This window comes from Aquila chrysaetos, chromosome 13 (assembly GCF_900496995.4).
Source record: "Aquila chrysaetos chrysaetos chromosome 13, bAquChr1.4, whole genome shotgun sequence".
NCBI classification, from domain to species: domain Eukaryota; kingdom Metazoa; phylum Chordata; class Aves; order Accipitriformes; family Accipitridae; genus Aquila; species Aquila chrysaetos.
In genome coordinates, this window is record NC_044016.1 from 38,070,306 (window position 1) to 38,096,126 (window position 25,821).

The window sequence follows — 25,821 nt, forward strand, 5'->3', positions numbered from 1 at the left end:
TGGCAATGCCACGGGTGAGCACGGTCCCCGGACGGAGAACTGTGAAGCCGGGCACCAGAGCAGCCCTCCGTGTCCCTCATCCCCAGCCCGGGGTCAGACGGGCTCGGTTCATTCACATACGGCCAAGCGGCGCTGCCAATTCTGGCACAGAAAAGGCGCCGGCGTTGTTGAAACAAATTTCCCCGGGGTGGCAGGGCCGGAGGCAGCTGTGTGCAGCCGGGAGAGCTGCTGCCCCCCGCCAAGGATTGCTCCCCCTGAGCCCTGGGCACGCCGGCATCCACAGCAGCATCTCCTCTGTATTGAACGAGCAAGGCAGAGCAAATATTTCGATCGCTGCCCCCCCCACCGCCCACGTGCCGCAGCCATTGAGCCCTTCCTGCGGGAGACCACTGGTCCCCAGGGCCCAGCGGCTCTCCTTGGGGATGCTCTTCTCCCCCAGTAGGACCCAGTGCCTAACCAGTAGGCATTCATCTGGGGCGTTAGCGTGCATCGCCATCCAAGTCTCCTGTGCTTTATCAACAAGATCCCACAGGCATTGATCCCCCGATGCTTTTCTCCCGTTGAAATACGGGTGAAGAGCATCACTGCCTCTGTGGGGGGGGGTCCCTGGGGAGGGGATGCACCCCACACCGATGAGCATTGACAGCTCCAGCAGCGGGGACCCACGGCACCGCAGGCAGCTCGACCCACAGTCGCCGTCGCGGTACCCGCTGCCGGCAGCCCCGTGCTTGCCTGCAGCCCAGTACTTTTCCAGCTATGGATACCATATGCTCGGTCCCCATCCCATCAAATCCCATCTCCAACTCGCCTTTGAGACTGAGCCAACGGCCCCGAGTCCACCTGTCTTGAACTAATTCTGTTTTGGGACACCGTGTTCTCCCGATTTTCTATAGATCGCGTTTACAATGCCACAGCCGGGCAGCAGCGGTTTGTGTTTATGTCAGCCCTACACAAAACAAAAGCCCGGGGTCGCTGCCAGAGCTGGACTGCAGCAGCCCACAGCACTGCCCCATGGACAGTCCTGCCTCATAAGCCCCATCTTTTTCCCCATTTCATTAAAAAACAGAGGAGTATCATGTTTTCTAGCTGGAAAACAAAGTGCAAGGCGGGAAGGAAGTGTTGTTCACACACTCGCACCAGTGATAGAGCTCCAAATCTCCCCCTTTCATCTTCATGTGGCCACTTCAAAGTCCCCAGCCAGGGAAATATTTGCCTCCGTTGGCTTGGCCCAGGCACGTGGGTGGACAGAAGTATTTGGTGTTGAATGTTACAGCCCCTGCGAGCTCGGGGCATGTCACGCCGTCAGGAGACACCCGGCACCGGGGCCCACAGCCAAGCTGTGCCATGGGAACCCAGCCGCCCGGCAAGAAGGTCTTGGAGGGTCTCGTTGGGTCAAAGCCATAAAGCTGCTGCTCCGGAGCTGGTTTGAAGCGGGGTCTTTCCCTTTGCCATGGCACAGCTTGTTCCCAGCAAGTCAGCGGGTCCGTTCACGGCTCATCGTCGCGCTGGCCGGTGCCACTTGTCACACGCTTGTCTCACTTTAACCCCCTGCTTTCTCCAGGGCCAAAAAAGAAGGGAAAAACTACACAATTTTGCACCCAGGGCCACCTTTGAATGGTGGGTTTGACGTGGGGACAAGGAACCCCAGAGTCACAGCCCCCGGCATGGTGCCAGCCACCGGCTGCCTGCAGCCAAAGGCAAAGCCGACACCAGCCTCCCAGTCCCCGTTTGCCCCTTTCCCTGAGGGATGTGCGCTCAAGCCCCATCAGCCAACCATCGCTCCTAGAGGTACCCGCAGAAGAGGCTGAAAATAGAAATTCCACTGAGTAACACGAGCCCCCCCCTGAGATGCTAAATAAGCTCAATGAGACATGGAGGGAGAGAGAACCCGGGAAGCAGCAGCAGGATGAATGGGGCTGGCCGGGGGCAGCAGCACAGCCCCATCCCTGTTCACATGCCTGCCATCGCCAGCTCAGACCCAGGATGTTGGGATGGGGATGCTCCCGGCATCACCGCAGCAGACCCCCCCGGCTGCCCTCCCCTGCCCAGGTCCCTGCAGGTGAGCAGCCGCTGCAGTGAGTCAGGGCTCCCGGGTGCTATTCCTGGCTCGCCACTGACTCATTAAGTTACCTTGGGCAAGTCACTTCCCTTTTCTTTTTTATTTCAGCCACCTGGAATGGGGGAAATGCTGCGCAGCACCCCCGGCAAGAGCTCCTGAACGGGGAGGGGGCAGATGGCCTGAGCCCAGCCTCGGCACAAAGGAGGCAACAGGAGAGTGCCGAGCTCTCCTCCCGCCAGTGGAGATGCCGTCGTGCCGGCGCATCCCTCCCAGGGGGTGGAAGGATGCAGCCAGCGCTCGGGAAGAGGGATGCGGCTCCCATCTAGGTCGGCGGGGAGGGCGGGATGTGACATGCTTTAGCATCCATCTGGGACCAGCTTTTAGTCTAGCCTACAGGAGATGCATCAGCTTTGTTATGACGCTGCCTCTTGGGTATCAAAAACGCGATTTCACTCGCCTTTCCTAACAAAAATCCTCACCTGAAGAGAGGCAGGGCAGACAGCCAAGAAACAAAACAGAGGATTCCCAAGGAAGAAGAGGGTAGGAATGGAGAGTCTTGCAAACAGCCCCGACAACAGCACCCTGCATCTCCCGGTGCCCCGAGCCCATTGCTCCCCCCCCGAGCTCCCGACGAGCCGAGGCAGGAGCCAGCTGGCAGCCGGGAGCCAGCACGAGCGGAGCGAGGGACATCGTGGCCAAGGGACAGAGGGGCAAAGCTGCTCTCTAAGGAAACTGCCAGCAGATCACAAACACCCAGACAGGGCAGGTGGCATTTGGGTTTCAAGGTCTCGTCCAAACAACCCACCCACAGCGAGCGGCCGGAGAGGGTTTTCAGGGGGGAAGGGCCAGTGAGACTTTGCGGTGGCTCCAGGGAGTCTGGTTATTTCGGCTGCGATGGCTGGGAACAGGGAGCCCCGCGCGCCCGATTGCTAAGGGAACAGCAAGAACAGCATCCCCAGCACCCCACCGAGGCGGCGGCAGGGTGCATCGGCACCATCTGGTAGGTGAATCAGCCTGCAGACAAACTTGCTGGCAGCTCTGTGGAGAGGCCCCCCCAAGTCGGAGGTGAGATGAAACACGTGCTCTTTGCACCTCCTTGCAGCCACCCCACCGCACCTGTGTCACTGCAGCAATTCCCTTCCAAAAAAATACCGTAGGAAAACGCCCACGCAAGGAGCAGCACGTGGTTTCGCCCACCTCCTGGCGCTGGACCACCCCGTGATCCAGGGCACGACGTACGCCCGAGATGCCAGAAGTTCAAAGCTAGATTAGATCCTGATAATGTTCCTCTCCAGCCTAAAGAAAAGGGCGAGAGAAGAAGGAAGACGGAGGAGGAGCGGCAGCAAGTCACAGAAGGAAGCTGGAGGATGGAAATTAAAGCAGGCTGTGGTTTATTTAGGCCACCCCTTCCTGCAAATCCTTGGTGTGGAGATTACAGAGCAGCCTCCTCTATCTCTGCCAGCACACACCGGTTCTGTTACCAAGAGCTAGAAGAGACCCTTAAGACGAGCCCTGAGCATCTCATAATCTCAAACAAGATCCAGCCCTGAGCTCATGACTACAAATGCAAAGCGACAACGTACGCAGATAAATAAAGCCATCAAATGCCAGCGGCTAATGTATAACCAGGGCTTGAACCGCATTACACAGGCAACCTCGTGGCACAGGACATCATGTATGTACCCAGAGTGTCCCTGATACGAGGCAGACCCATATAAACCAGCGAAAACTCACCTCCGGCTCTCCTTTCTATCCGACAGCCAGCACCGCATCACCACAGGTACCGGCAGATGACAACCCGCTCTTCTGCCAGGACAAGGTCCGGTGGTTACCTGCCCAGTGTCCCACCACTGCTCCCTGTGCCCTCTCACCACTTGGTAATTAAATTGCTGGAGGTACTGTGTGTTACCTGTGTATAATATTCAGCTCGAGAAGGTGCCTTGCCCAAAGAGCCATTCACACCCAGGCGGGACCCCGGATGCTCTGCAGCGAGGATGCCCACCAAAGGGACTCCTGGCAGTGCCTGGCAGACAGGGGACAGCATCTCACCTGCGCCCGGACCAGTGACTCGAAGCTGGGTTTGAAGTAATCGATGCGGCTGCTATAAAACTTGGGCATTTCCTCCAGGAGCTGCTTGTTTTTGGCTTCAAAGTCCTCCTTCACCGGCCTCAGCTCTTCGCGGGCCTGGGAAAGGAGAGAGGATGGGGAGTCAGACATCTGGGAAAATGCCCTTCCCTTGGGCAGACCTGCACAGAGGCCACCCCAGGCCAGTGGACTGCTCTGCTTTAACCCGAGGACAACCAGCAACCAGCTAACGGGGACCCATACGACCATCCAGTGGAACCTGGTGGGACCCAAGTGACCAGCTAACGGAGCCTGGTGGGACCCAAGTGACCAGCTAACGGAGCCTGGTGGGACTCAAGTGACCAGCTAACGGAGCCTGGTGGGACTCAAGTGACCAGCTAACGGAGCCTGGTGGGACTCAAGTGACCAGTTAACGGAGCCTGGTGGGACTCAAGTGACCAGGTAACACAGCCTGGTGGGACCCAAGTGACCAGTTAACAGAGCCTGGTGGGACCCAAGGGACCAGTTAACAGAGCCTGGTGGGACCCAAGTGACCAGCTAACAGAGCCTGGTGGGACCCAAGTGACCAGCTAACGGAGCCTGGTGGGATCCAAGTGACCAGTTAACAGAGCCTGGTGGGACCCAAGTGACCAGTTAATGGAGCCTGGTGGGACTCAAGTGACCAGGTAACACAGCCTGGTGGGACCCAAGTGACCAGTTAATGGAACCTGGTGGGACTCAAGCTCTGATCCTGGACCATGGGGAAAGCCATGGGACACCTAGAGAGGCTGCTGCAGAGATCACGAGCCAGCTGGTCTTTTCCCCTTCAGAAAAACAGGGGCAAAAATCAGCCCCAAAGCTCAGTCAGGCTGGAGGACATCCCTGGCCACGTCCGTGTCCCCTCGCCCTGCGATTCCCAAGAGCATCGCCACAGGATCCTGCCCCCACCATCATTTTCGCACCGTGACCTTCAGCTCAGCGCGTCCAACTGGCTTCTTTAAACAGAAGCGTGGGGAGAAAAGGAAATGTCTCTGAGATGGTGTGGAAAAGGGCAGGAGGGGGTGGGCTGTGAAATATTAGACCGGTTCAAGTCTGCCACTTAATCCGGCTGCCATTCCGACGGGAGGGGGATGCGGGAGAAAGCCGGCAAGCCGAGCCCAGCCGAGGCGCCGGTCCCGCTCCCTGGGACAGCACCCCGGAGGGATGGCATGGACAAAGACTTAAATCATATCAGGCTTAAGTAGGTCTGAGAGGCAAATGAGCAAATTCATTGTCTGCCATGATACAAGGAGCGTTTAAACTCCCGGGATGGAGTTCACATGGGGCAACAAACAGCAGAAGACTTTGAGCAAACAGCTCTGAAGGGAAGATGCAAATTTGCAGCTCAATAAAAATACCTGGATGAGATTACGCTATTTTTCCATCAAATCTGTGGACCTCTCGGATGCCCTGGGTTCGGGATTGCTTAAGGCTCCTGCAGGCATTTAAGCTCACGCAGTGGTTAGTTAAGATCTTTTTTTGGGGGGAATTAGATCACACAGAAGTTCATTAAGGGAAAAAAATTAAATAACTAAAACCTGCTTAATCACCAGGACAAAAGCATTCACATTTTTCCAGCCACAGCTTTAGTCACCGAGGCTAAGCGAAGTAAGCTGCTTACTATTAAATCGGAGGTCTCTTTTGTTAAGGCTGATAGGGCTATTCTTTAACACAAAACTTAATTTTTGTGCGGAAAGTCATCAGAAAATACATGTTCTTTGACGCCGAGAAAGTCAACTGTTTCTTCAAGGATCAAGTAATGTTCTGCAGGAGCGACAGATTTGGGGAGAAATGCTGGTGTAGATTTAATTTTTAAAAAAAAATCATGATTTCGCTAAAATTTGGGAGAGAGAAAAGAATCTGGCAAAGCTTCCTGTTAACCAATTACTGCAATTTTCCAAGACGAATTTTTGTAACAGGTGGCAAACATAAAGCCTTGAAATGCTCTGATCTTCCCCTTTTCCGATCCAGCTGCTTGCTCAGACACGGAGGTCGGGGGAAAGCCCCCGTGCTTTGACTTCAGCGCTGGCTGCTCCTCCGAGCATCCCCAGCTCCTGTGGCTTTTATTTCTTTTTTTTTTTTTTTTTTGGTTTTGGAAAACTGGCTCTTTCCCTTCACTGAGCGCTCCAATTCATATTTCTGTTATCAAGCGCCCTATGTGGCAATTTTACATCGATAAAAGACATCCTTCCAAAATGTTTTCTTTCACAGGGGCTTGGCATGGATGTCAAACGCCAAGAGAAAAGCTCTTCCTGAGTTTTCCCAGTGACCCTGCTTGGGTTTTGGGTCCGCAAGCATCTCGGTACCTGGTGCAGCTTGGCGAGGACGGGGCCGGTCCTCTCCTTCTCCTCGTATTTCTCCACCTTGGACTGCAGGCGCTTGTAGTCCTGCAGTGTTTGCTCCCGTCTCTTCACTGCCATGTTCAGGCTGGGAAACACGCTGCTGAACCTGGTGAAAGGATGGGAAGGGGTTTTGGGTGGGATATCTTGGTCGGATACAGCATCCAAGGCAATCTCCCCAGCTGAAAGTCCCCAAATAATTCAGGATTCAGACCAAAAATACCCAGGGGTTTAAACAAAGCCCGTTCCAAACACAAAAGCTTTCATTGCAGTCTTCCAGGAGACTGGAAGAAAGGATTAAGTTATATATAAGATTTGCAAAGCCTTGCCAGGGTACAACGTTTGAGAGGAGAGCTAGAAGCACATGCTTGGGGATTTTTGTGAAGGTCAATTCATGTGTCGAAGGGTGTGTTTTTAAATAATAATAATAAAAATCGAGCCAATTTTGCAAAGCCTCGTAAAAGTACTTTGAAGGTCCCAACCTGCTTCTGACTTCTCCTGCCAGCCCTTATGCTTTTACCATTAGTTCTTTATTTTTAACAGTTTTCCTCCTCTCTTCCAGCTGCTGTATTCAAGAACATGGAGAGCTGCCTTATCTGGGACGGGGGACGGAAGCTGCTGCTGCAGAAAACAAAGCTGTTAACTCCACCGAGCAAACCAAAGAGAGAAAAATAAACAACTTTTCCCCCATACAGAGTTAGCTAATGTGTTATTTCCCCACATTTGGAAAGGGAATGAGCAGGCAGAGGACCTGAATCAAAAGTCCAGGAAAAAATAAATATGAAGTGCAAAATAAATCTGAACCATAGCAAACTTTGCTTTTTCGGGCAATTTCTGGGGTTGCAAACCCCAGCCTGCTGTACAGCAAGGCTTGCCCAGCTGAAGAGGAGCTCTGTACCCCACACAGAAGGATTAACAGCAGCCAACAATTAGCCAGGCTACAGGAAGATTCATATTATTAAAATGTGTTACAAATTGAGGAAACATGAACATCTGATGGCAAAGACAAGAGAGAATATTTTTGAACGCGACGGAAGAGGGAAAGCCAGAAACTGGAGCATTGCTCTTGTCTCCCAAATTTCAGTAAATCAAATTATACCGGTGGGGACTGCGCTGGTGCTGGACTATAGGTTCATATGAAATGGGTCACACTACCTCCAGATATATTAATTTAATCTCCACAAATTATAGGGTCATTCTGGGGGGCCAAGGTTAGGAACCAGTCGTGAAAAATGTGTCTGAACAGCCTGGTGATGATTTTCACCTCCGAGAGGCAAGCAAACAGCTTTCCCATCTCTTTAAATTGAAAAAAAAACTCCTATAATCCAGGCTGGGGGGCACATTAGCAAAAAGAAAAACACAAATCTCACTTTACGACTGCAATTTGCTTTAGATGTAATCAGATGCAGGGCTAATACAGAGGCATTCGGGTTCAAACAAAACCACGGGTGTTCGCAGCCCTGCACAGCCACTCCATCCCCTATTAAAACCTCATTTTCCGCTGCCGTGCTCGCCCCGGAGGGTGCTAATGTGCCGGACCAGCGGGTGTAGAGGCAAAGCTTTTGTCCCTGAGCCTTACCCGTTTGCAAAGGGCAAATGCCAGAAGCGAGGGGGAAGGGGAAATATTTGTGTTCAAGCATTTGTGTTCAAGCATCCCTCGCTGAGATGGTGAACCGGGGATGTGTTCTTGCAATCCTGCTGGCCGAGGATAACCAGGGCCGGTGCGTGTACGGCTCTCATCTGCTCACCCCGTGATATTCTCCCTCTTGACCGAGACTATCGCGAGAGACTATTGCAGCTGGGGCCGCGGCATGAGGAGCAACCTGCAAAAGTCATCAGGGAGCTCGCCCAGCGTCACCCTGCCGCCCAGCTGCCCGCGCGCGGATCAGATGCTGCTGCCCTGACATTGCTTTTTATGGTAACCTTCACACACGGCTCCCCATTATATTTAAATGCCGCGGTGCCTTACACGTCCTGGCTGCGCCGGGCTCCAAGCGTGGATTCACCATCTCCTGGGCTCTGGGCTGCTGCTAAAATACCTCCACCCTCTACATAAGGTCCAAAAATACGCCGTGAGAGGGCTAGGGAAATAGGGATGGGCAGTAAGGACTGCAAGGAGGAAGGGAAGGGGGTACCCAGGTTGGGAGGTCTCCTCGGTATAAAAGCACAGACGTTCTTTGCCAACGGCGCACACTTAATGTCAGCAGCTTGCCGTTGCAGCTTCTGCAGAAATTTCTCCCAATTATTAATGAGCTGGCAATGGAAAGGAAGGTTCCCGTCAGGCCAGCGGCTCTCGGCTTTATTTTCGTGTTATATCTCTGATGGGGGGAGGTTTGGTAATGACACACAGCCTCTTGCCTCTCTGCATCGCACCCAAAAGCAGGGCAGGAGCAAGTTGCAGCTCACTAAGGACTACAGGGGCTGCTCCTCCGCAACACGCTGCTCCTCCACCATGTGCCTCCGGGCCTGGGAAACATCGGAGGAGATGGCCCGGGGCTGGGAAATCCTCCCTTCTCCGGTCTGCAGGGAGGCTGCACACCAAACGCTGAGCTGTGGCCGTCCCCTCCGGGGCTGCCAAGCCACCAGCGTGGCCTGGATGTGGCCGTCATTGCCCGCGCATCCATCAACTCTTGGAAAAAGCTTATCAAGAAGATGCCTCAAAAATGCTAAGCCTTGTGCTGGTACCCAACACTAGTTTTTCAATGGCGTTTTTCTGATGGGCCAGCTTTTTAGCCCTTTCTCTTCCACACTCTCTCACGCTCAGCACTTCCACGGTGCTCGTACATTAGAAGAGCCATGAGACACCAGAGAATTAGCATGCAGCCATTTACATCTTACAAACTCGCTACCGCAGGGGAAGAGTGAACCCTTTAGCTCAGAAACGCAGCAAGTGAGAACACAGAAGAAGACGATCAGCGACACAGTTTCCATTTACTTTGAAGTTAAATCTGGTTTCAAAAAGGAATAAGGCTTGATTTTTATTTTTTTTCCCCCTTTTTGTTCCTAGTATCAACTTAGTGTGATTTTGCAGCCCGTAATGGAAGGACACTGTACTCCAGCAGCACTTTAAAAAAATATCTACAGCGCTGGATCTGAAGAGGCTGTTACTGTGTAGGCACAGCAACTACTGTCTCACAAGGACTTTTAATGCATAGATTATACGCTGCATTTCAGAGAGAGGGAGGGGCGGCTCAGCTCCACAAGCTGCCATTAACACAATGCACCAAACTGGCTCCCCGGATCCGCAGCTGTGCTGGGCACGGCCACCCGGCTCTGGGTGTCCGGAGCTCCAGCCTGGGTGCTGGAAAACATCAGCATGAAGCGATAGGTTGCTGAGGGATGCGTGCGAGGGGCACGAACCACCCCCCGAGATGCTCAAGGGGTTTTAAGGGCTGTGAGCGGCAAAGTTGAAACCCACTTGAGTTTTTGCTGAGCAGCCGCAGCCGAGAAGCGAAGCGGCGAGGGGATTTCTAAGTCGCTTGCAAAACCCCACGTGGCAGCTGAGGTTGTCTCGGTGCGGTGGTCCTTCACCACCGGCACCAGCAGGAAGGACCGGGCCAGCCGTGGCTCCTCCAGACACCGCCAGTGTGACAACCGAGCTCTTCCCGTGCCAACCGAGCTCTCCCTGTGAGTCACCTGGTTTAATTTTCACGCAGGATTAGCTTAGCTCAAGCAGGGAAGGATGCTCCTTCCTTGGACTGATCTGGATTGAGGCGAAGCTGCCTCTGGCTCCTGAAGGAATTACTCCGTATGAATTCCATATTAACCCAGCAGCTCTGAAATTCCCCTGGAGTTCAGAGAGAAGAGGGTTTCTTGCCCACATTGAAGTCCTGCCTGTTTTTTATTCCCCATGTGTACGGAAATACGATCTCAAGCCAAGTGCCAGGGGTGGTAAACACCCGTGAAGGGTGATAGGGGCTCCCGCCACTGCCAAGTTATTCCGATGACTTAATAAACTGCTGCATTTCACGTCACCCCAGTGTCTTCACAAATATCTCATGCATGTTATTTACAAATGCTCCCCGTGGAAAGCCTGGCAGAAAGGCCATCTACAGAGCCTCCTGAAGCTGCTGCCATCCACAAACACATCCCTCAGTCTCCCAGGCCCTGCAAGAAAAACCCTACGAGGATCTCAAATGTGTTCCGAAGCCTTTGGCTAAGCATCGCAAACCCTCCTGGCAGCCGTGGTGCCAGCAGACAAGGGACAAGGACCTTCGTTAGTGCCATGGGTGGTGAGCAACATCCAAACGGTATTAGCTGCTCTGGAAATGAAGTCTGAACAACTAAACCCAGAATTTTAGCATTTTAGCAGGACCAGGGAAGCCTCACAAGCAAACCCTGGTCGTTTCACCCATCCATGCCCCCTGCACGTGGAGCAAGGGCAACGATTCCTCCTGCTGCAAAGTGCTCCGAGAAGCACAGATGAAAAGCCCTATAGCAGATGTGGGTATTTATTGATAAGCCCAGCACCATCCTCCTTCGTACGCTCCACCCAGACCCTGCTTTTGTAGGGGATGAGAGGGTCTGACAGCCGTAACCACTCACAAATCCCCAGGACCGCCCTCTGTTACTCGATACTTTCTTTTTTAATACAAAGCAAAGAAAATTGAAGCCGACTTAAAGAAAATTTGGTGGGTCCGGTGCTAAAAGCACAGAGTAGGAGTGAAGGTAAAACAGCAGCACAGGGCATTAGAGCCCCCGCCACAAAAGCAGCTTGCAGAATAAGCCGCCGTTGTTCCCTGTCACTTTTTAGGCAAGGCTGCTGAGAGGGGATTACAGTACAGGCAGCTTAAGAGGAGCAGGTGAGGGGAGATACGCAGGGATAACTAAAAGAAAATACAAATTACTGTCTCCCTGCTGCTGTGGGGGGAGAAGGGGAACGTACCGGTGAACTCCTCTTAGGATGACAGTTTAGCCTCGGAAAAAAAATATAAATCACCCGATTCTCTGAATTATAAATCATGTTGCCACCTCGTCTCCACGCCAGCCTCCCATCAGCTTCCCGTAATTAAAGGACAGGGCTGGAGAGACACTGCCACGGAAGATAAAAGTGCCACCAGGATTCCCATCACTGCCAGATTCGTTCGTTAGTCAGCCCAGCTGACAAGTCTGGTGCTTGAAAATTGAAAACTTCTCTCCCTCTCTGGTGGAAGGCTGCCGGCAAGCCCAGCGAGCGGCTCGTTGCGGGGATGCTCGAGGAGCGGGACCATCCTGTCACCTCCCCGCCTGCAGCAAGGTCCCCGAGCAGCCCGTCTTCTCCTCCTCTCCGTCCCCGCTGCCTGCCCCAATGCATCCCCTCTGCTCGCCCTGCGGCCTCCTCCAGCCCCTGTTTGCAGTGTCAGCAATCAGAAAGAGGTGCTAGGGCTTTGGCGCAGGGAAAAACAACAGTAAAATCTTTATTTCTCCCCATTTGTCAGTGTCTCAAGCACTTGTTGGCAGCCCTGTGAGCTGGACCGGGCTGGCATGCACGTGCACTCTTCCCTACGGCATTATTTTAGGGACAGCGGCTTGGATAACGAAAGCCAAAGGAAGCGGACAGGATCTACGACTGGCACCGGAGAGGAGAAAAAGGAATACCAGAGCTGGGGAGCATCAGATGCGAAAGAAAGCGACGGTGGATGAGACGAGGAGGAAGTTTGGAGAGGCACAAGGATGGCTCAGCGCGAGGCCGAAGCATCTGGGCTATGTCGGGGGATGCCTGCCATTCCTCAGCCCGTGCCCACACGTCCGTCGTGGGCCCATCCACCCACCAGGAAGGGGGAAATTAAAACCAGCCCTTCCGACTAGAGCGAAAAGGAACAGAAACGAAGACGACGGTACAAAAAAGCAGCGAGCTGGGGATTAGGCTGAGCGCCCCGCGCGCGGCGGGAGGGGGCCAGGCAGCCATGTGGCTAGCTTTGTGCACGAAATCCTCATTAGGGGCTCGTTAAGGACATGAAAGCGGCTTTTCCTGCTTCCGGTCCCCGGCACCCCTGGGGCTGCTCATGGCCGGTTATCTGCTTCGGCTGCCGGGGAGGAAATCCAGCTCGGGAGTTCACGTTAATGGCAGGGTTATGGGAAGAAGAAGAAGAAGAAGTAGAAGAAGAAGGAGAAGAATCCCCGCTCCATGGATGCCAAGCACCGGTCGCTATCACCAGCAGATATTTGCTGACATACAGCCCCGATTGATTGATTTTATACATCAATCTGCTGCGAACGGCTCCCGGATCGCGCCTCTGGGACCTGCCGCTGTGCTGACACCCAAGCCCCGGCTGATGGCACCCGTTGTGTCACCCCTGCCAAAGCCTCTCCGGGTCCTGCAGCAGCCCCTCGGCTTCGGCTGCAGGAGCAGGACCGCGCTCCGAGCCGAGGGGATGGTACCGTGCCACCATGACCAGGACATCCTGACGCTCAGAGAGGTTCAGACAGCTCGAGTTTGTTAAATCGAGACCCTGCGGCACTGAAAATCGGCTCCAAACGTGAAAGGCATTAAAGCCCGTGAATCTCCAAACCACCTGGCTTATTTAAGCTGCTTCCTTCCTTAAATACTGACACACAATATGTAATACTAAGATGACACTACACAGTCTATCACCGATCCCCAATCCAGCCAATACACCTCGCGGCTCACCCGAGCCCGAGTGAAGAACTGGAAGAGTGAAGTAAAAACCAGCTGTTTTTCTTCCCCCTTGCCCCAAATCTGCCAATCTGGTGTGAATTTATGCAGGCATCTCCCAAAGAGGAGAGCAGATCCCTACTGACCTTTCCCAGCCACCCCAGCTCCTTGCCCAACCCACATGTTGAAATATGCAATATTCTCACTAGAGCTTTGCTCCTTCCCTGAAGTTAAATGAGTGATTCCCAGCCAAGGGCTTCTTGGGGCTCAAAAAGCAAAACTCTGAATAACCCTACATCCCCAGAAGCAGAAGGATTTAAACAATACGAGCCTCCACCCCCCTCTAAATCTACTACTGCTTTCTTCTACGTGGTTTAACAAATTCTCCAATATTTGTCTGAAACCTACTATCCCTGGACAACTGAATGGAGATTTTACTGCACATGTGCCTCTGATTACAATATATTACCACTAATGATAATTGCCTGGATTATACTTATCTGTTTCTTTGGCTAATAAACTATAAAAGACCACCAGTGAAGATGTAATAAAGTGCAGCTGTTGTAGCAAAAGCCTTTTTCTAGGTCAAAGCAAGTTTGGGAGAGGCTAGGGAGGACTGTCTCTGTGAGGGGAAGCAATACCTAACTGGAAATAAGAAGAGCTCCTCAAGGCAGCTTTCATTAATCTGAAACTTTTATCCTAGAAATGTTGCTGGGGTTTATCTGCCAGCAGGACAAGGCGAGATGCAAGCTCTGCATTTCTCTCCTGCATCTCATTAGCCTCAAAATGGACCCTTGGGCTCCTTAGAAATGTTCCTGGCTGCACGACTCGGCCATGAACGTATCTACACTTGTGGAGAGTCAGAAAGAGGGAACGAAAGGAACATTTTTTGCTCGGCATGGAGATGCAGCCTCTCCGAGCATGAAACATAAGCTGTTTAAGAGCACACAGCAACTGTTTGCAGGTGCCAAAGGGCAGGAAGGGAAAAAATACCATATTCAAGTTCAATGGAAATTTAGGAAGTTTGAGAGAATTGCCAAGACTGGAAAGCAGCCAGGATGCTGAAGTAAACACAGGACTGGACTGATAACCAGTGAGTCGAGCGTTACACCTTAGGAGATGCATTCCCGGGCACTGTGCTGGTGCCAAGGAGGAACAAACTAACTGCCCCCACGTCCTGCAAGACTCTGCTATTTCCCCCATGTTTCCCTACAACAGGAATAATATAACGTGATCTTGCATAGCTGCCTCAAACCTAAAGCAACAGGAAAGGGTTATTCCCCTTCTGTACCGTCTGTGCTACAACAGCATCTAGACCAGCAGCTAAACACTGCATAAATGCAGAATAAGACGTCGTTGACGTGGAAATGGCTTTATTGTCTTTAATTAACAGCCCCATACACTGCCCAGGGTTTAAAACACAAGGCAAGGTTTGCAGGGAAAGGTATTATCTTTCATTTCATCAACTAACACAACTTGGGGAAAAAAACCATAAAGATTTCAGAGACACAAGCCCTTCTTCCAATTTTAACAGAATGCTGGAAGAAAAAGTTAATGTATCTTTCATGAGGACAATCTAGATAATAAGCAACACAATTCCACAGCACAAGCCTGGGATTTTTTTTTTCTTTCTTTCTTTCTTCATTTTTCTTTTCCCTAATAATCAGTAATTTCTGGTCATGGATAGATGACCAAGGTAAAACTTGAGTCACCAAACATGCCCCAGATAGAAACACACTGTAACCTCATGCACTAAGTGGTATATGAGATTTTACTCTCAGATTTGGGCAGAAACAACAACTTAAAAAAAAAAAAACCCACCCTGTGTCAAACCTAAACTAAAATTGTTATTCAGCAATTTGCAACACTTACTGTCATATTAAAGTAATTTTATTTTATTTTCGCTCGCTTGCTCTGTTCTTGTAACAAAATAGCAAATCTCAGGATTTCAGAAGACATTTGGTAGAGCAACTGAAGCACTCCTTAAATGTTCAGGGGGTACAGCCTGTGACACTGGTAATGGCTGCTAACGCCGGTGGAAATTGTGCAGACAGAGGGGAACTGCACCAGATGAGACCTAGGTGACAAAATTGCCATGGTACCGAGGCATGACTGAGTACTGACGCACCGTATGGCACCAGTTAGCAAGGAATGGAGGAAAATATGGAAACCTGCTACTAGAACAATACTGTCAACAGCTCCGGCTCTCACTCTCCGATAAGAATTTATTTCCAAGCCGTGCAACCTGCGGACGGGCACAGTTTGGAGCGAGGTCCAGCTCCGGCACGCTCCCTGCCACCTCTCCTCCCGGTGACAGGGTGGCTCTTGGCGTGACCCTGCAGTGGGCTCCCCTCCACGTGCACACCACACTGGCCCTTCAGACCACGCATGGTCTGAAGCTTTTCCTGCAGAGCTTTGCAAGACTTTCTCCAGGGTCTGAGACATCCCGTCCTGGATCAGTTACCAGTCCGGGGATGGGTGATGCTGGTGTTTTTCTGTCCGTACTTCCCACCTGCTCACTGTCTAGCTACGATGGCTCTGTAACGTCTCTTTCTTTCCTGCATGGATGTATTCTTTATAAACACGAGAGAACTTTCACTAACAGCAAGCTTCTACTTTTTTATTTAGAAAACTTGCAAAGGAAAGAAACTTTTGTTCAAACAACCAACCACTCACCACCCTGGGCTGGATGGCACTGTCCGTGCCTGCTGCCCACAGGGGAGCTCCCCAGCCGATTTTTCTCCTTCCGCTGGAGCAAGGTGTTGGTAGTAACCAATGCATCAATGGAGAGAACTTGAATGCTTTCATGCATTCAGTATTACTCATCTCAGGTGTTCTTTAGAGTACAGCTGAAGACATCTGGCAGGCTAAGACACAAGCGGTCTTCACCCTTGCCACAGAATAAGAGTATGGACTCAGCTAAACCATCCTACCTCTCCACGCCCCAGCTGTAAAGCAAGGAGGATGCCATTTTGTCACAGGGATGTGAACTATAACCTCTTTAGGAAGGGCTGATTTCTAACCTGACAACATCTCTTTTGATGATACACATCCCTGAAGTACACGGTTATGACAAACACTCGATATGGCTCATAAGACAATGTTGGTACTTACTTTTTCAAAGGCTCTATGACTGTCTTTTGGATCTGATTCACCTGTTGAAAGCAAAAGGGATGGTAATATGTCAGGTTTGTTGAAAAAGCCTGTTTGCACGACACATGTTTGCACGGTGCCTACCATAGAATGATGTGGGTTTCTGAGCACAACCACAATGCCCCTTAACCAAAAAATAGCAAACTTCTCCCATGTGCTCCGGATGAGCTGAAATCCCCAGTACAACCAAAGTCAGAAGAGGAGTAAGATTATAGAGAAACTCATGTGGGAAGCATCTCGGAGATGATGACAAAAAGGGAAGGAGGATCTGTCTGGAAGGGCGAGATACCACCAGCACCCCAGCACACCCTGGTCTCCCCTTCTTCAGCCAAACCCATATTCACCTTCTCCTGGTTGAAAGAGTCCATCCTCTTCATCGCTGTGTCGAAGGCTGTGACCATCTCTAGAAAGCTGGGCTCCTGTTCACACAAGGGGTTAGACAAGAGGTCCGAAGAGATTTTGACAGCCGACTTGGACATGGCTGTGAGCAACAGGAGCATGCAAAGGAAAGCAGAGAGGGTCAGGTCTCAGCGGCTGCCTGGTGGGACAGCCACACACCCCCCCATTGCCAGGGCTGGCACCTGCATCTGCAAAGGGCGACCATGGGCAAAAATCGGGGACTTCAGCCACCGAGGTGGGGGTTAGCACAACTTTCCAGGAGACATTCACTGGTGGTTGAGAGAAAAGAAGGGAAGAGCCACCAATTCATTCACGTAAACACCCAGAGAACTGTTTTTATATAAGTAAGTCTGAACCACTCCAATGTACAGCTTGTGATGTTGCCAGAAATAATACCAGACTAACAAAAGCACTGTTCTCTTAAAAAAATGTAGATGTGTTTTTTTTATATGTCTTTTCTCGACAGACTATTAAGTGTCACTCTCAGTCTCACTACAGCTCTTCCACAATGAGAAAAATCACAGTCCATTAAGTCTTTCAAATGGCTTTACAAAAATATATATTTGAAGTGGATTTAGTGCTGGTGGAAAAGGACCAGACTGACAGGACTGGAAGATGAGGTTTCTCTTTTACTCTCAAAATAGGCACTACACAAGCAGCAGAGACACAAGCTGGCTAAGCACTTTCCCTCAATGAGCCTAAATTTTCTGCCTGTGGAGACCAACCCCACAAGTCAGGGGAAAATGCAAAGGCTGAAGTCTTTTCAGACCCTGAGACTGCCACCAAGAAATCCAGAAACACCAGGTCACACTCTGATGAGCTTCAGTTCCTGTCTTGCTGAGCACTTTGGCTTGTTTTCCATCAGACACATCTCTTTTCCTATCCAAACACGTGGTCTTCAAAGGGAAAATTAAATCAGGGACCACTACAAAAGAGCAAAAAAATAGCTAAGGTACAGAATGGAAAAAAAGATTAATAAAAAGGCAAGCATCAATATAAATGGGAATAAAGAAGAAAAAAAAAGTCATGGGTACTAAAAAAAAATGTTCTTTTTCGTCAGCACTGTTGCTGGAAGTTATTCCAGTTTAAGATCAGAAAGCCAGATGCTTGAGCCGTGCTACAGATGAGCTTTGGAAAGACTCCTACTGTACTCACTCAGATATTAAAAGTTAAAGTCATCTGAATAATGGGGCTTAAGATCATAAATCAAGGGGTTAAACATTCTGATTTAAAGGTTACACACAATTATACAGAGAGCTCAGAAGCTAAATAGCTGGGAAGCTCAATGCAGAACGAGACGCTAACTACGGAATAACAAAGCTACCGTATCCGTCTATTATCCAAACATTAAGGGTTTAGGCATTTAAACCTTTAAACAGATGGGATATAATCCATATGTGTGACCACATCTGAGGAAGGATTTGTGCCAAAATGGGATGGAGTTAAGAATGGCAGAACTCCTTCAGCTGGAAGAAAAATTAGTTTCCCTTCATAAGGAGAGGACTGAAAGTGTACTGCAGCAAGGGGAGCTGCTGCGAGCAGCGGGGTTATGCCGGGAGGCCAGAAACCGGGCTTTTTCAGGCACATTCAGCAAGACTTTGGGCCAGGCACTTCCCCTGCATCACCGACCTCACCTGTACGGCTCTGAAAAAGCAGCCACGGTGGGCTCCGTGGTTCTCAAGGCAGCTTTGTGGACGCCGGCACATGCTGTGTCCCCACTGGTGTGCAGGGAGCCGGGACCTCGGGAGGGCATCCCCTGGTCCCACCTCCACGTGCTCGATGGTGAACCCCCTCTTCAAACTCAACAGGCACACTGCTGACGTGGGAGAGGAGAGGAGAGCATCGCCTGCCCCTCGGGGTGGGCTTCAGGAGGGTCTGTACTGCACTTCGCTCATAAAGCATGCGGGATGCGACTCCAATTAAAGGCAGTGATTTTAGAGAGCCACTGCTTGTTTGAATCATGATAAAAGTAGTGGAGAACAGCCAGACACGCTCCAGAGAGCAAAACTGAGCCACGGTGATCCACCTGCACCTCAGTTCAAAAGGAGAACTTTTGTCTCCCATTAAAGAACATCCTCCTGTTCCTTAAGATCATATTTTGTTTGGAAAGAGGGTGGGGAAGGGGGTTAGTGATCTTCTGCCACAGTACAGAGAGCACTGCTAATAACCCATACCCTGTTCCCAGCCATGCTGCTGCAGCTGGCAGGGCAGCGGCCGAGCCTCGCAAGAACATTTTCGTGCAGACTGAGGAATCGGTCTTGTTCTGAGCTGAGTCTTTTTTGGCAGAAGGTGGAGACTCAAACCACCAGGTCCAGTTTGCTAGGGAGTGTTTGCAGGCAGTGAATAATCAACCCCCTCGGCACAGAGGTACAGTGGAAGAAATAAGACACTCAGGAGGACACAACAACGCTGATACACTGCCATCCTCGTCGGATATGGGGGCTGGATGTTGGCTGAGCAAGCACAGCTATCTCCCCTCGGGAATGGGCACTGCCAGGTGAGGAAAGCAGTCCTCAGTGCTCGATCCGATCTACCTCCTTTTCCTTCACCCATCCCTCACCAGACCACATTCAAAATCTTCCCTTACACTCATGATTTCATGCCTTTAAATGAGAAATCAGATCTTACTGGATCTGGCCAAGGCTCATTTGTGACTCTGCCATGTAGCAGAACGGAAAAAGAAAGTCCTCCCACAGCTCCTCTGGGACTTGAAATGCTCCATATAAACAACGCCCACTGCAAGGGAGGGGAGGGGAATCCTTAACAAGGAAAAACTTACCAAGGATCCCTGACAATGACCAGAGTCCCCAGAAAGGGCAGTTTTCACCCTGGAAAGAAGTCCTGGCAGCGCCGGTTACTGGTGCCTTTCCCACCACTCTCCTTGTGCAAGCACACGCATGTGCCAGCGCTGTGCTGGGAACAGCAGGAGAACGCAGGCAAGAGCCGGGATCTGTGTTTATGTCTGGCAATATCCGAGCATGCACACACACATACACACAGGTGAGAGCCTGTATCATGGGAAGCCCCAAATTTGCCAGCCCTCCCGCTGGCAAAGGGCCTGGTGGGGCTCCTTCCCACTCCCCTGCCCCTCTGTGAACCAAACTCCCACGAGATGAGTGTTGGACCAGTCCAGCCCACACCTGTTTGCGCTGGTGCATCTGCCTTGGCTCCGGAGCTGTGGGGGCCCAGTACAAATAGGGACTACTCCAAACCACATGCTGAGAAAAGCCATCTGTGTTTAAAACAGCTCTTTGCTGCATGTTTCTGCAGGCTGCCCTGCTCGGTTCAATAACCGGCATCCACCGAATCCACTTCTCCCAGCTCCCCTCCACCAGATCGCTCCATCTCCTCTCTCCCATCTTCGTTTAAAGCCCGCGCCACATGGCGCAGTCACACCGGTTTCCTACTAGAGAAGCTATGAATGGAGCGGGCAGGGGCTGCCGTGCCTTGGGACAGGACACCTGCAGGGCAGATGTCACCCCGCGCAGGCAGCAGCAGGCAGCTGCGGCGGTACACGCAGAGATGACTTGTTTATTGCTTCCTACATCGCCCACTGCCACGAGGTCAAGCCAAGGCAAGCAGCCACCAAGGGAACGAGCAGGGTTATTCCTGAATGAGAGCTGCTAGGTCAGCAGTTCGTACGTGAAACACGTACAGCAATGCCTACGTGGTGCTCTGCAGACCCCCCCAAAGCCTCGTCCCACCTTCCCTGGGCTTCAGATTGCATAAGATGCCCTCGACTGAAGTAGGTGAATATGCACTGCTCGACACAATAGGCTCAGCTGGAGACTGCTCCTGCCTGTCGAACATGAGAACTGGAATAATTACTCCTTTTTTTCGGCTGCAGAAACTGAGGCAAAGAAAGTGACTTGTCCAAGGCCACACAGCAAGCCACAGCTCAAGAGATAGGGACTAAGCCCGTAACATACTTTCTGTTCCCTTGGTTGAGATACTGCTCAGCAGCCCTCATGCAGATGGCCTTGTAACTAAGCAAACTGAGTGGGACTGAGATCTAGATTTGTTTTCCAGACTTGTCACAGATTACTCATGTGATCTTGAGAAAGTCACTTCATCTCTTTGTGGCCAAGTTCACAGTCTATGTATCCTACAGTTACATACCCAAGTCTGCATCTGTGCTTTTCTTCATATCCTTCTGAAGTTTTTTGGTCTGATCTTCCAATCTGAAAGATGGGAGAACAAGGCAAAGTCTGAATCTTGGAAAGAAACAAACCGAAGTGTATCATACGTGCAACAAATCATTTACGGGCTGAATATGCTGGCTTCTGTTATGAGTTAAAAATATCCAGGCAAGGCTCTATGAAGTTCAGTGCTGCTCAACCTTTTCTGGTTGTTTTCAGATGGTTTTCAACCTTTTCAAGTTTGTGATCTCTTATTCAAAGTCACATATTTTCTTAAGTCCTCACACTTACCACAAATGGTAAAGCCAAATGCTTCCAGATGATAAGTGTGAGCTTATGCGACACAGTCAGTACGGTAAAACCAATATTTGCCCTCAGACGTGTTGAGCTGTTCGGTAACCCCACAGTTTTCTGGCAATTTTACACTCTTTACTTTAGAGCTGCCATAATCTGCAAACCTCAACCCCACTGCAAATACTTCTTAGGACACCTTTGAACACCCAGCCACCAGAGAAACTCTGAAGAATTAGAAATTACAGGGCAGTGAGCGATTTGCTGGGAAGAGCAAAACTGGCTAAAATGTCCTGGGAAGACGCAGTAAGAGGGCACAACAGAGAAGTATGCTACTGTTCCTGTTTTACCAGTGTGGTTGATACTTACTGCTGAAGCTTTCCATATTCCCTTTCAAAGTCTCTCTCCACCTGTGGAAAGAAGAGATGGAAATCAGCTCAAAGGTACTGCAGCAGAGCCTGGAGTGGCAACTACCTGTGCAGGGAAACTTGTCCTCAGGAAATGCCTACGTGAACCCAGGCAAGCATAAGCTGCAGCTATAATGGGAGTTACACTTCAAAAGTAAATGAAGTCTTGGGTTTTTTTCCTCTAGACTCTCTCAGAGCAAAAGACACTGCCACCAACTGCGTCAGCTCATTCCAAGGATGTGCTCCAGCACATGAATTGGAAGCTGACAGAGTAAACGGGAATGCCTTAAAAGCAGAGAGATCGCAACTTAGCACGCACTGACACAGGCGCCCACAGCTCGGCTCGGTGCTGGCGGGGGACGAGCCCGTTTTCTCTTCCAGAGGCACGATTGTCCCAGAAGCTGAGGAGCTGCTTCTCCTCCAGCAGCGTACCGTAAAGGAGCCCTGCGGTGGGTCTGCCCGTGGCTGGCTGCCAGAGCCCCACCCAGCCGCTCTCTCCTTCCCCATCCTCAACAGGATGGTTTTTCTCCCCGCAAACCCCTCAAGCCAATACTAAGCCCTCCAGTCTCCATAATATTTGCCCCCTTGCTACGCTCCTTACTCCTGCAATAGCTCCCTCCGATGAAATACTTCAGCTGGAGCAGCTGTCCAAGCGGACTGTGACACCTCGCAAAAGGAGGAGAAACCTGGGCTGGCGAAGAGCGCAGAGCTAAAGAACAGCCTTCTCCCAATGCTACATCAATGACTGCTTCCTCCTACTTGCTATCTGGCAGCAAATCTCCAGTGATACAAGATATTTTAAGGAACTTTCCTTCCATGCTGACTGTTTTAACACACACTTAAACAGTCATTCCACACCTCGTCGACCAAATAAGCGAATGGATTTCAATTGACCAGCCAAGAGTAAATACATGCGCTTTTGTTGTCATGGGATCAAAATTGGGTTCATTTGTGTTGTCAAGCTACCATGCTATTAAGGAAATGCTAACTGTTGCAAGCAGCCAGGACTAGAAGGATCCAAAGGTTTGTTCCAAATCTTCATGCTGTCCTCAGGATTTCAAACCCAGGCTTGATGTAACAGCATTATGTGAAACCAGAACGCTTAATAGGGACATTTGCTTTTCAATCAACACTGCTATTAAAAGACCAGTATTTTAAGACGGAGCCCAGTAATCCCGGTTTTCTTGAAACCTTTTCTAAACATCTTTTTGGTCCGCGCTTTCAGATACACTGGAACTCCGCAGCGATGTGACCAGCCTGATCTGAAGGCAGCCGGTGACCGGCGCAGCGAGCGTGCCGAGTTTCAGCCCCATCCCCAGTGGACAGCTGTCCACACCATCAGCTCCCACCATCCGGGGGATGCATGCTGGCTCACCCTGCCGATGAAAAGCCTCCACCGAGCTCCAACTCCCTTTCGTGCTGCTAAAAATGGTCGCTGGAGAACAGGCATGGAGCAGTGTGGGGGCAGCTCACACGACTTCTGCCTGGTTCACAGTTCTGCAGAAATCCGCAGCAGCTGGTGCCTGGAGGTCAGGTAACCAGCACATAGTAAAAATCACCCTCGATTTCTATGGCTGTTCCGGCTGCTAAAATAACCAGGGAGTATTGCGCTCTATTTATATGCCTTATGTGTGAATTGTTTTGGTTGCAAACCAGAAAGGGTCGGGCACGACTCAAAAATATGTCCTTTGAAGGCTGGTGGTATGCTTCCCCTGGCATGGAGCTCCGGCCCTCTCCGTGTTCGGGAGGCTCATCCTTGTGTCTGCTCAGCAGTCAGTGCCTCCGAGAACCGGAGGTTTTGGCCATGAAATGAAACTACCTGCAAAGATTCACGGCATCTGCCCCTTCCTTTTTGCTGTTCGATTCCCCCATTACTGTGCAATGAGCAGAGATGAGCAAAAGGCATCGTTACCTAATGGATACAAAAGAAGGCAAAACTTCCCCACCCTGCGACCCTCCGGGTGATGTGAACCTCCAAATCTTCCAGGGCTTCCAAGCTTCCCCGAAACACCCAACCCAGTCTGCCTGTGCACTTTCTACATACGATCGAGGTGAATCTACAAGGCAGCACTTCAGCTGCCCAGCCTGACTCACGTCTCCAGTGCCATCTATGCAGAGACAGCTGCCCAAGGATTGCTCTTATTTTTCACGCCCACAGTAGCAACTGGCTACCAGTCATCACAGTCTGCAGGCTGATGTAGCCCTCCCAGTCATCGCTGCTCTCATTTGCATCGCAGGAGCCCAGATATACGACACAAGCAGTGAGAAGCAGGGTCCCCATGCACTAGGCAGAGAAGACCTGCTCTCACGTGCTCCCACCGTGCAGATTTACAGGCGGCAGCGACCGGTGGATCAGAGGCGTGCAAGGAGGACAAGCTGAGAGCAAGCCAAGTACATTTTGCAGAGTACACAGTAATTCCCGCTCGCAGTAGCTATCATCAATGGCCACACATACCCAACACTTACGGCAAAAGGCTATGGATAGGATTATCACGTTAAGAGTAACGAGAACAAGAAGTACAGGCAAGAAAATTACAATATCCTGAAGGGAAGTTTCCATAATATTAAAATAATCCCACTTCTCTGCAGCCTCCTTCTGAAAACTCAAAATCAAAATGTATTTCTGTATTGAACGCTTTTTCTTCTAGGCATTCGGGCTAGTTAATGCAAGATTGCTTGTCTCTGGGTTTTTATTTAAATCTACATAAAGAACGACGAGTTCTTAAAAGCATTGAAATAAAACGACATTCTTCTTTTTCACCCAGTTATTTTTGTTTGCAAACACTGGGCCTTCCACCTGCGATAAACATCCCTCCTGCTTTAAGGGCAATATCATAATCGACACCATGGTTACAAGGCAACAAAGCAAGACCAAAGCCAATACTACAAAGAGATGGAAATAAGGGACTGTGATGAACCTTCTTATTCCCCTGAGGTTTATTTCTTTTCCTGGAGGAGGACTAGCTGATTTCTACATGTTCCAGTGGTCTCAGCATCTTCGTGGGTCTTGGGAAAAAGAGGAAAGCATATGCTTCCTCCTCCCTCCTCTCCAAAAAAAAGAAACCCATATAATTAGGCCAGAAATTCTGCTATAACCTGGAACTTCTGCTGAGCTTTTGCCATCCCATCAAGGAAGAGGAGATTCAAGGCAAGTAATGCAGGTGAATATTTGTTCCGCGTCCCACAGCAGAGCCCTGAGCCAAAGCCACACTGCAGAGTGCAGGTGTATCTGGGACTTCACAGGCTTCGCCACCCAGCAAACTCTCCAAACCCCCATCTAGCCAGGAAGCTTTCAAGAAAGGCTGCTTAGGCGGCACGCTAAAAGGGAAAAAGGATGCACCTCCAAACAGCAGAGACCAGTTACGTCCCGCTGAAGATTGAAGGAAGAGAGTGAAAATGAGTAAAACTATTTAACTGGCGTCACTTGATTTCACCCCACCATTTCTGCGACATTTACTCCGTTATTTTGGGATTTCCAGCTCGCTGGTGGAGCCCAATGGAAAGGCGCTGTCGGCCGGCAGCTGCAGTGGAATCCTCCTGCTCATGGAGCTCCTCCGTCCGACATCCCTGGGGAAGGCAGAGCTGCTGGGATGAGTCAAGGAAGGGAGGTTTGGCAGGCGTGCAGGCCCACAGCTCAGGTCTCCGCTCCCTGCCAAGCTGACTCACCCAAGGTTAGCCAGCGAGGAGGAGGAAGGCGAGCCGTCTGAGTCAGCCCAGGCCAGAGCGCTGCCGAGGGAGGCAGGGAGGGAGGAAGGGGTAAAACCTGGGTGACGTGAAGGGGCTGTGCGCTGGGTTGCCCCATCCCAAGAGCCGGCTGACTCCCCCGGCTGCCGACCTGGCTCCGCGCCCCGTGGGGATGCACGGCTGGCTCTTCTTCCCGGCTACCTGCCAGCTCGGATAACCCAAGCCCCAGTGAAGAGCAGGGTACAACCTCGGGGTGACGCAGATGAACTTCAGCAAGCTGGAGCTGCGAGAGAGCTCGGAAGACAACTACAAGCTCTGGTTCCAGCGTAACCTCTGCTTGGACCGAAGTTGTCCTGGGGGAGGGAAGAACATCTCTGCCGTAAGAGGCTTCATCGCAGCATCGGATTTGAGCAATAAACATTCTGTAGAGAGATATAATTCTAACAGGTTTAACTCCTATCACTGGGCATTAGTTTAATTGGGCTGTGTTACTGTGTCCTCTGCAGCTCCGCTGACAGCAGGTCCTCTCTGCGCATTAGATCCTCCCACCCGGCTCCTGGCCTCTCGGCAAGCCCGGTGACAGCTGCTCTTTTCAGGGGAGAGGAGGGGAGAGATTATGCTGTCTGGAATTGGATTTGCCCAGGTTAAGGTG

At 51.0% G+C, this 25,821-nt stretch overlaps 1 protein-coding gene across 1 annotated transcript in view; it reads right to left on the reverse strand.

Annotated features, from left to right (window-relative positions):
- Window positions 1-25,821, reverse strand: part of BIN3 (bridging integrator 3) — a 44,434-nt gene that overhangs the window by 4,886 nt on the left and 13,727 nt on the right. Inside the window, exons 3-8 of the mRNA XM_030035375.2 lie at window positions 21,448-21,488; window positions 20,768-20,829; window positions 16,594-16,730; window positions 16,211-16,251; window positions 6,469-6,610; window positions 4,109-4,243 (exon numbers count right to left, since the gene is read on the reverse strand). Coding sequence (XP_029891235.1) covers window positions 4,109-4,243; window positions 6,469-6,610; window positions 16,211-16,251; window positions 16,594-16,730; window positions 20,768-20,829; window positions 21,448-21,488 — 558 coding nt within the window. The remainder of the gene's footprint in view (window positions 1-4,108; window positions 4,244-6,468; window positions 6,611-16,210; window positions 16,252-16,593; window positions 16,731-20,767; window positions 20,830-21,447; window positions 21,489-25,821) is intronic.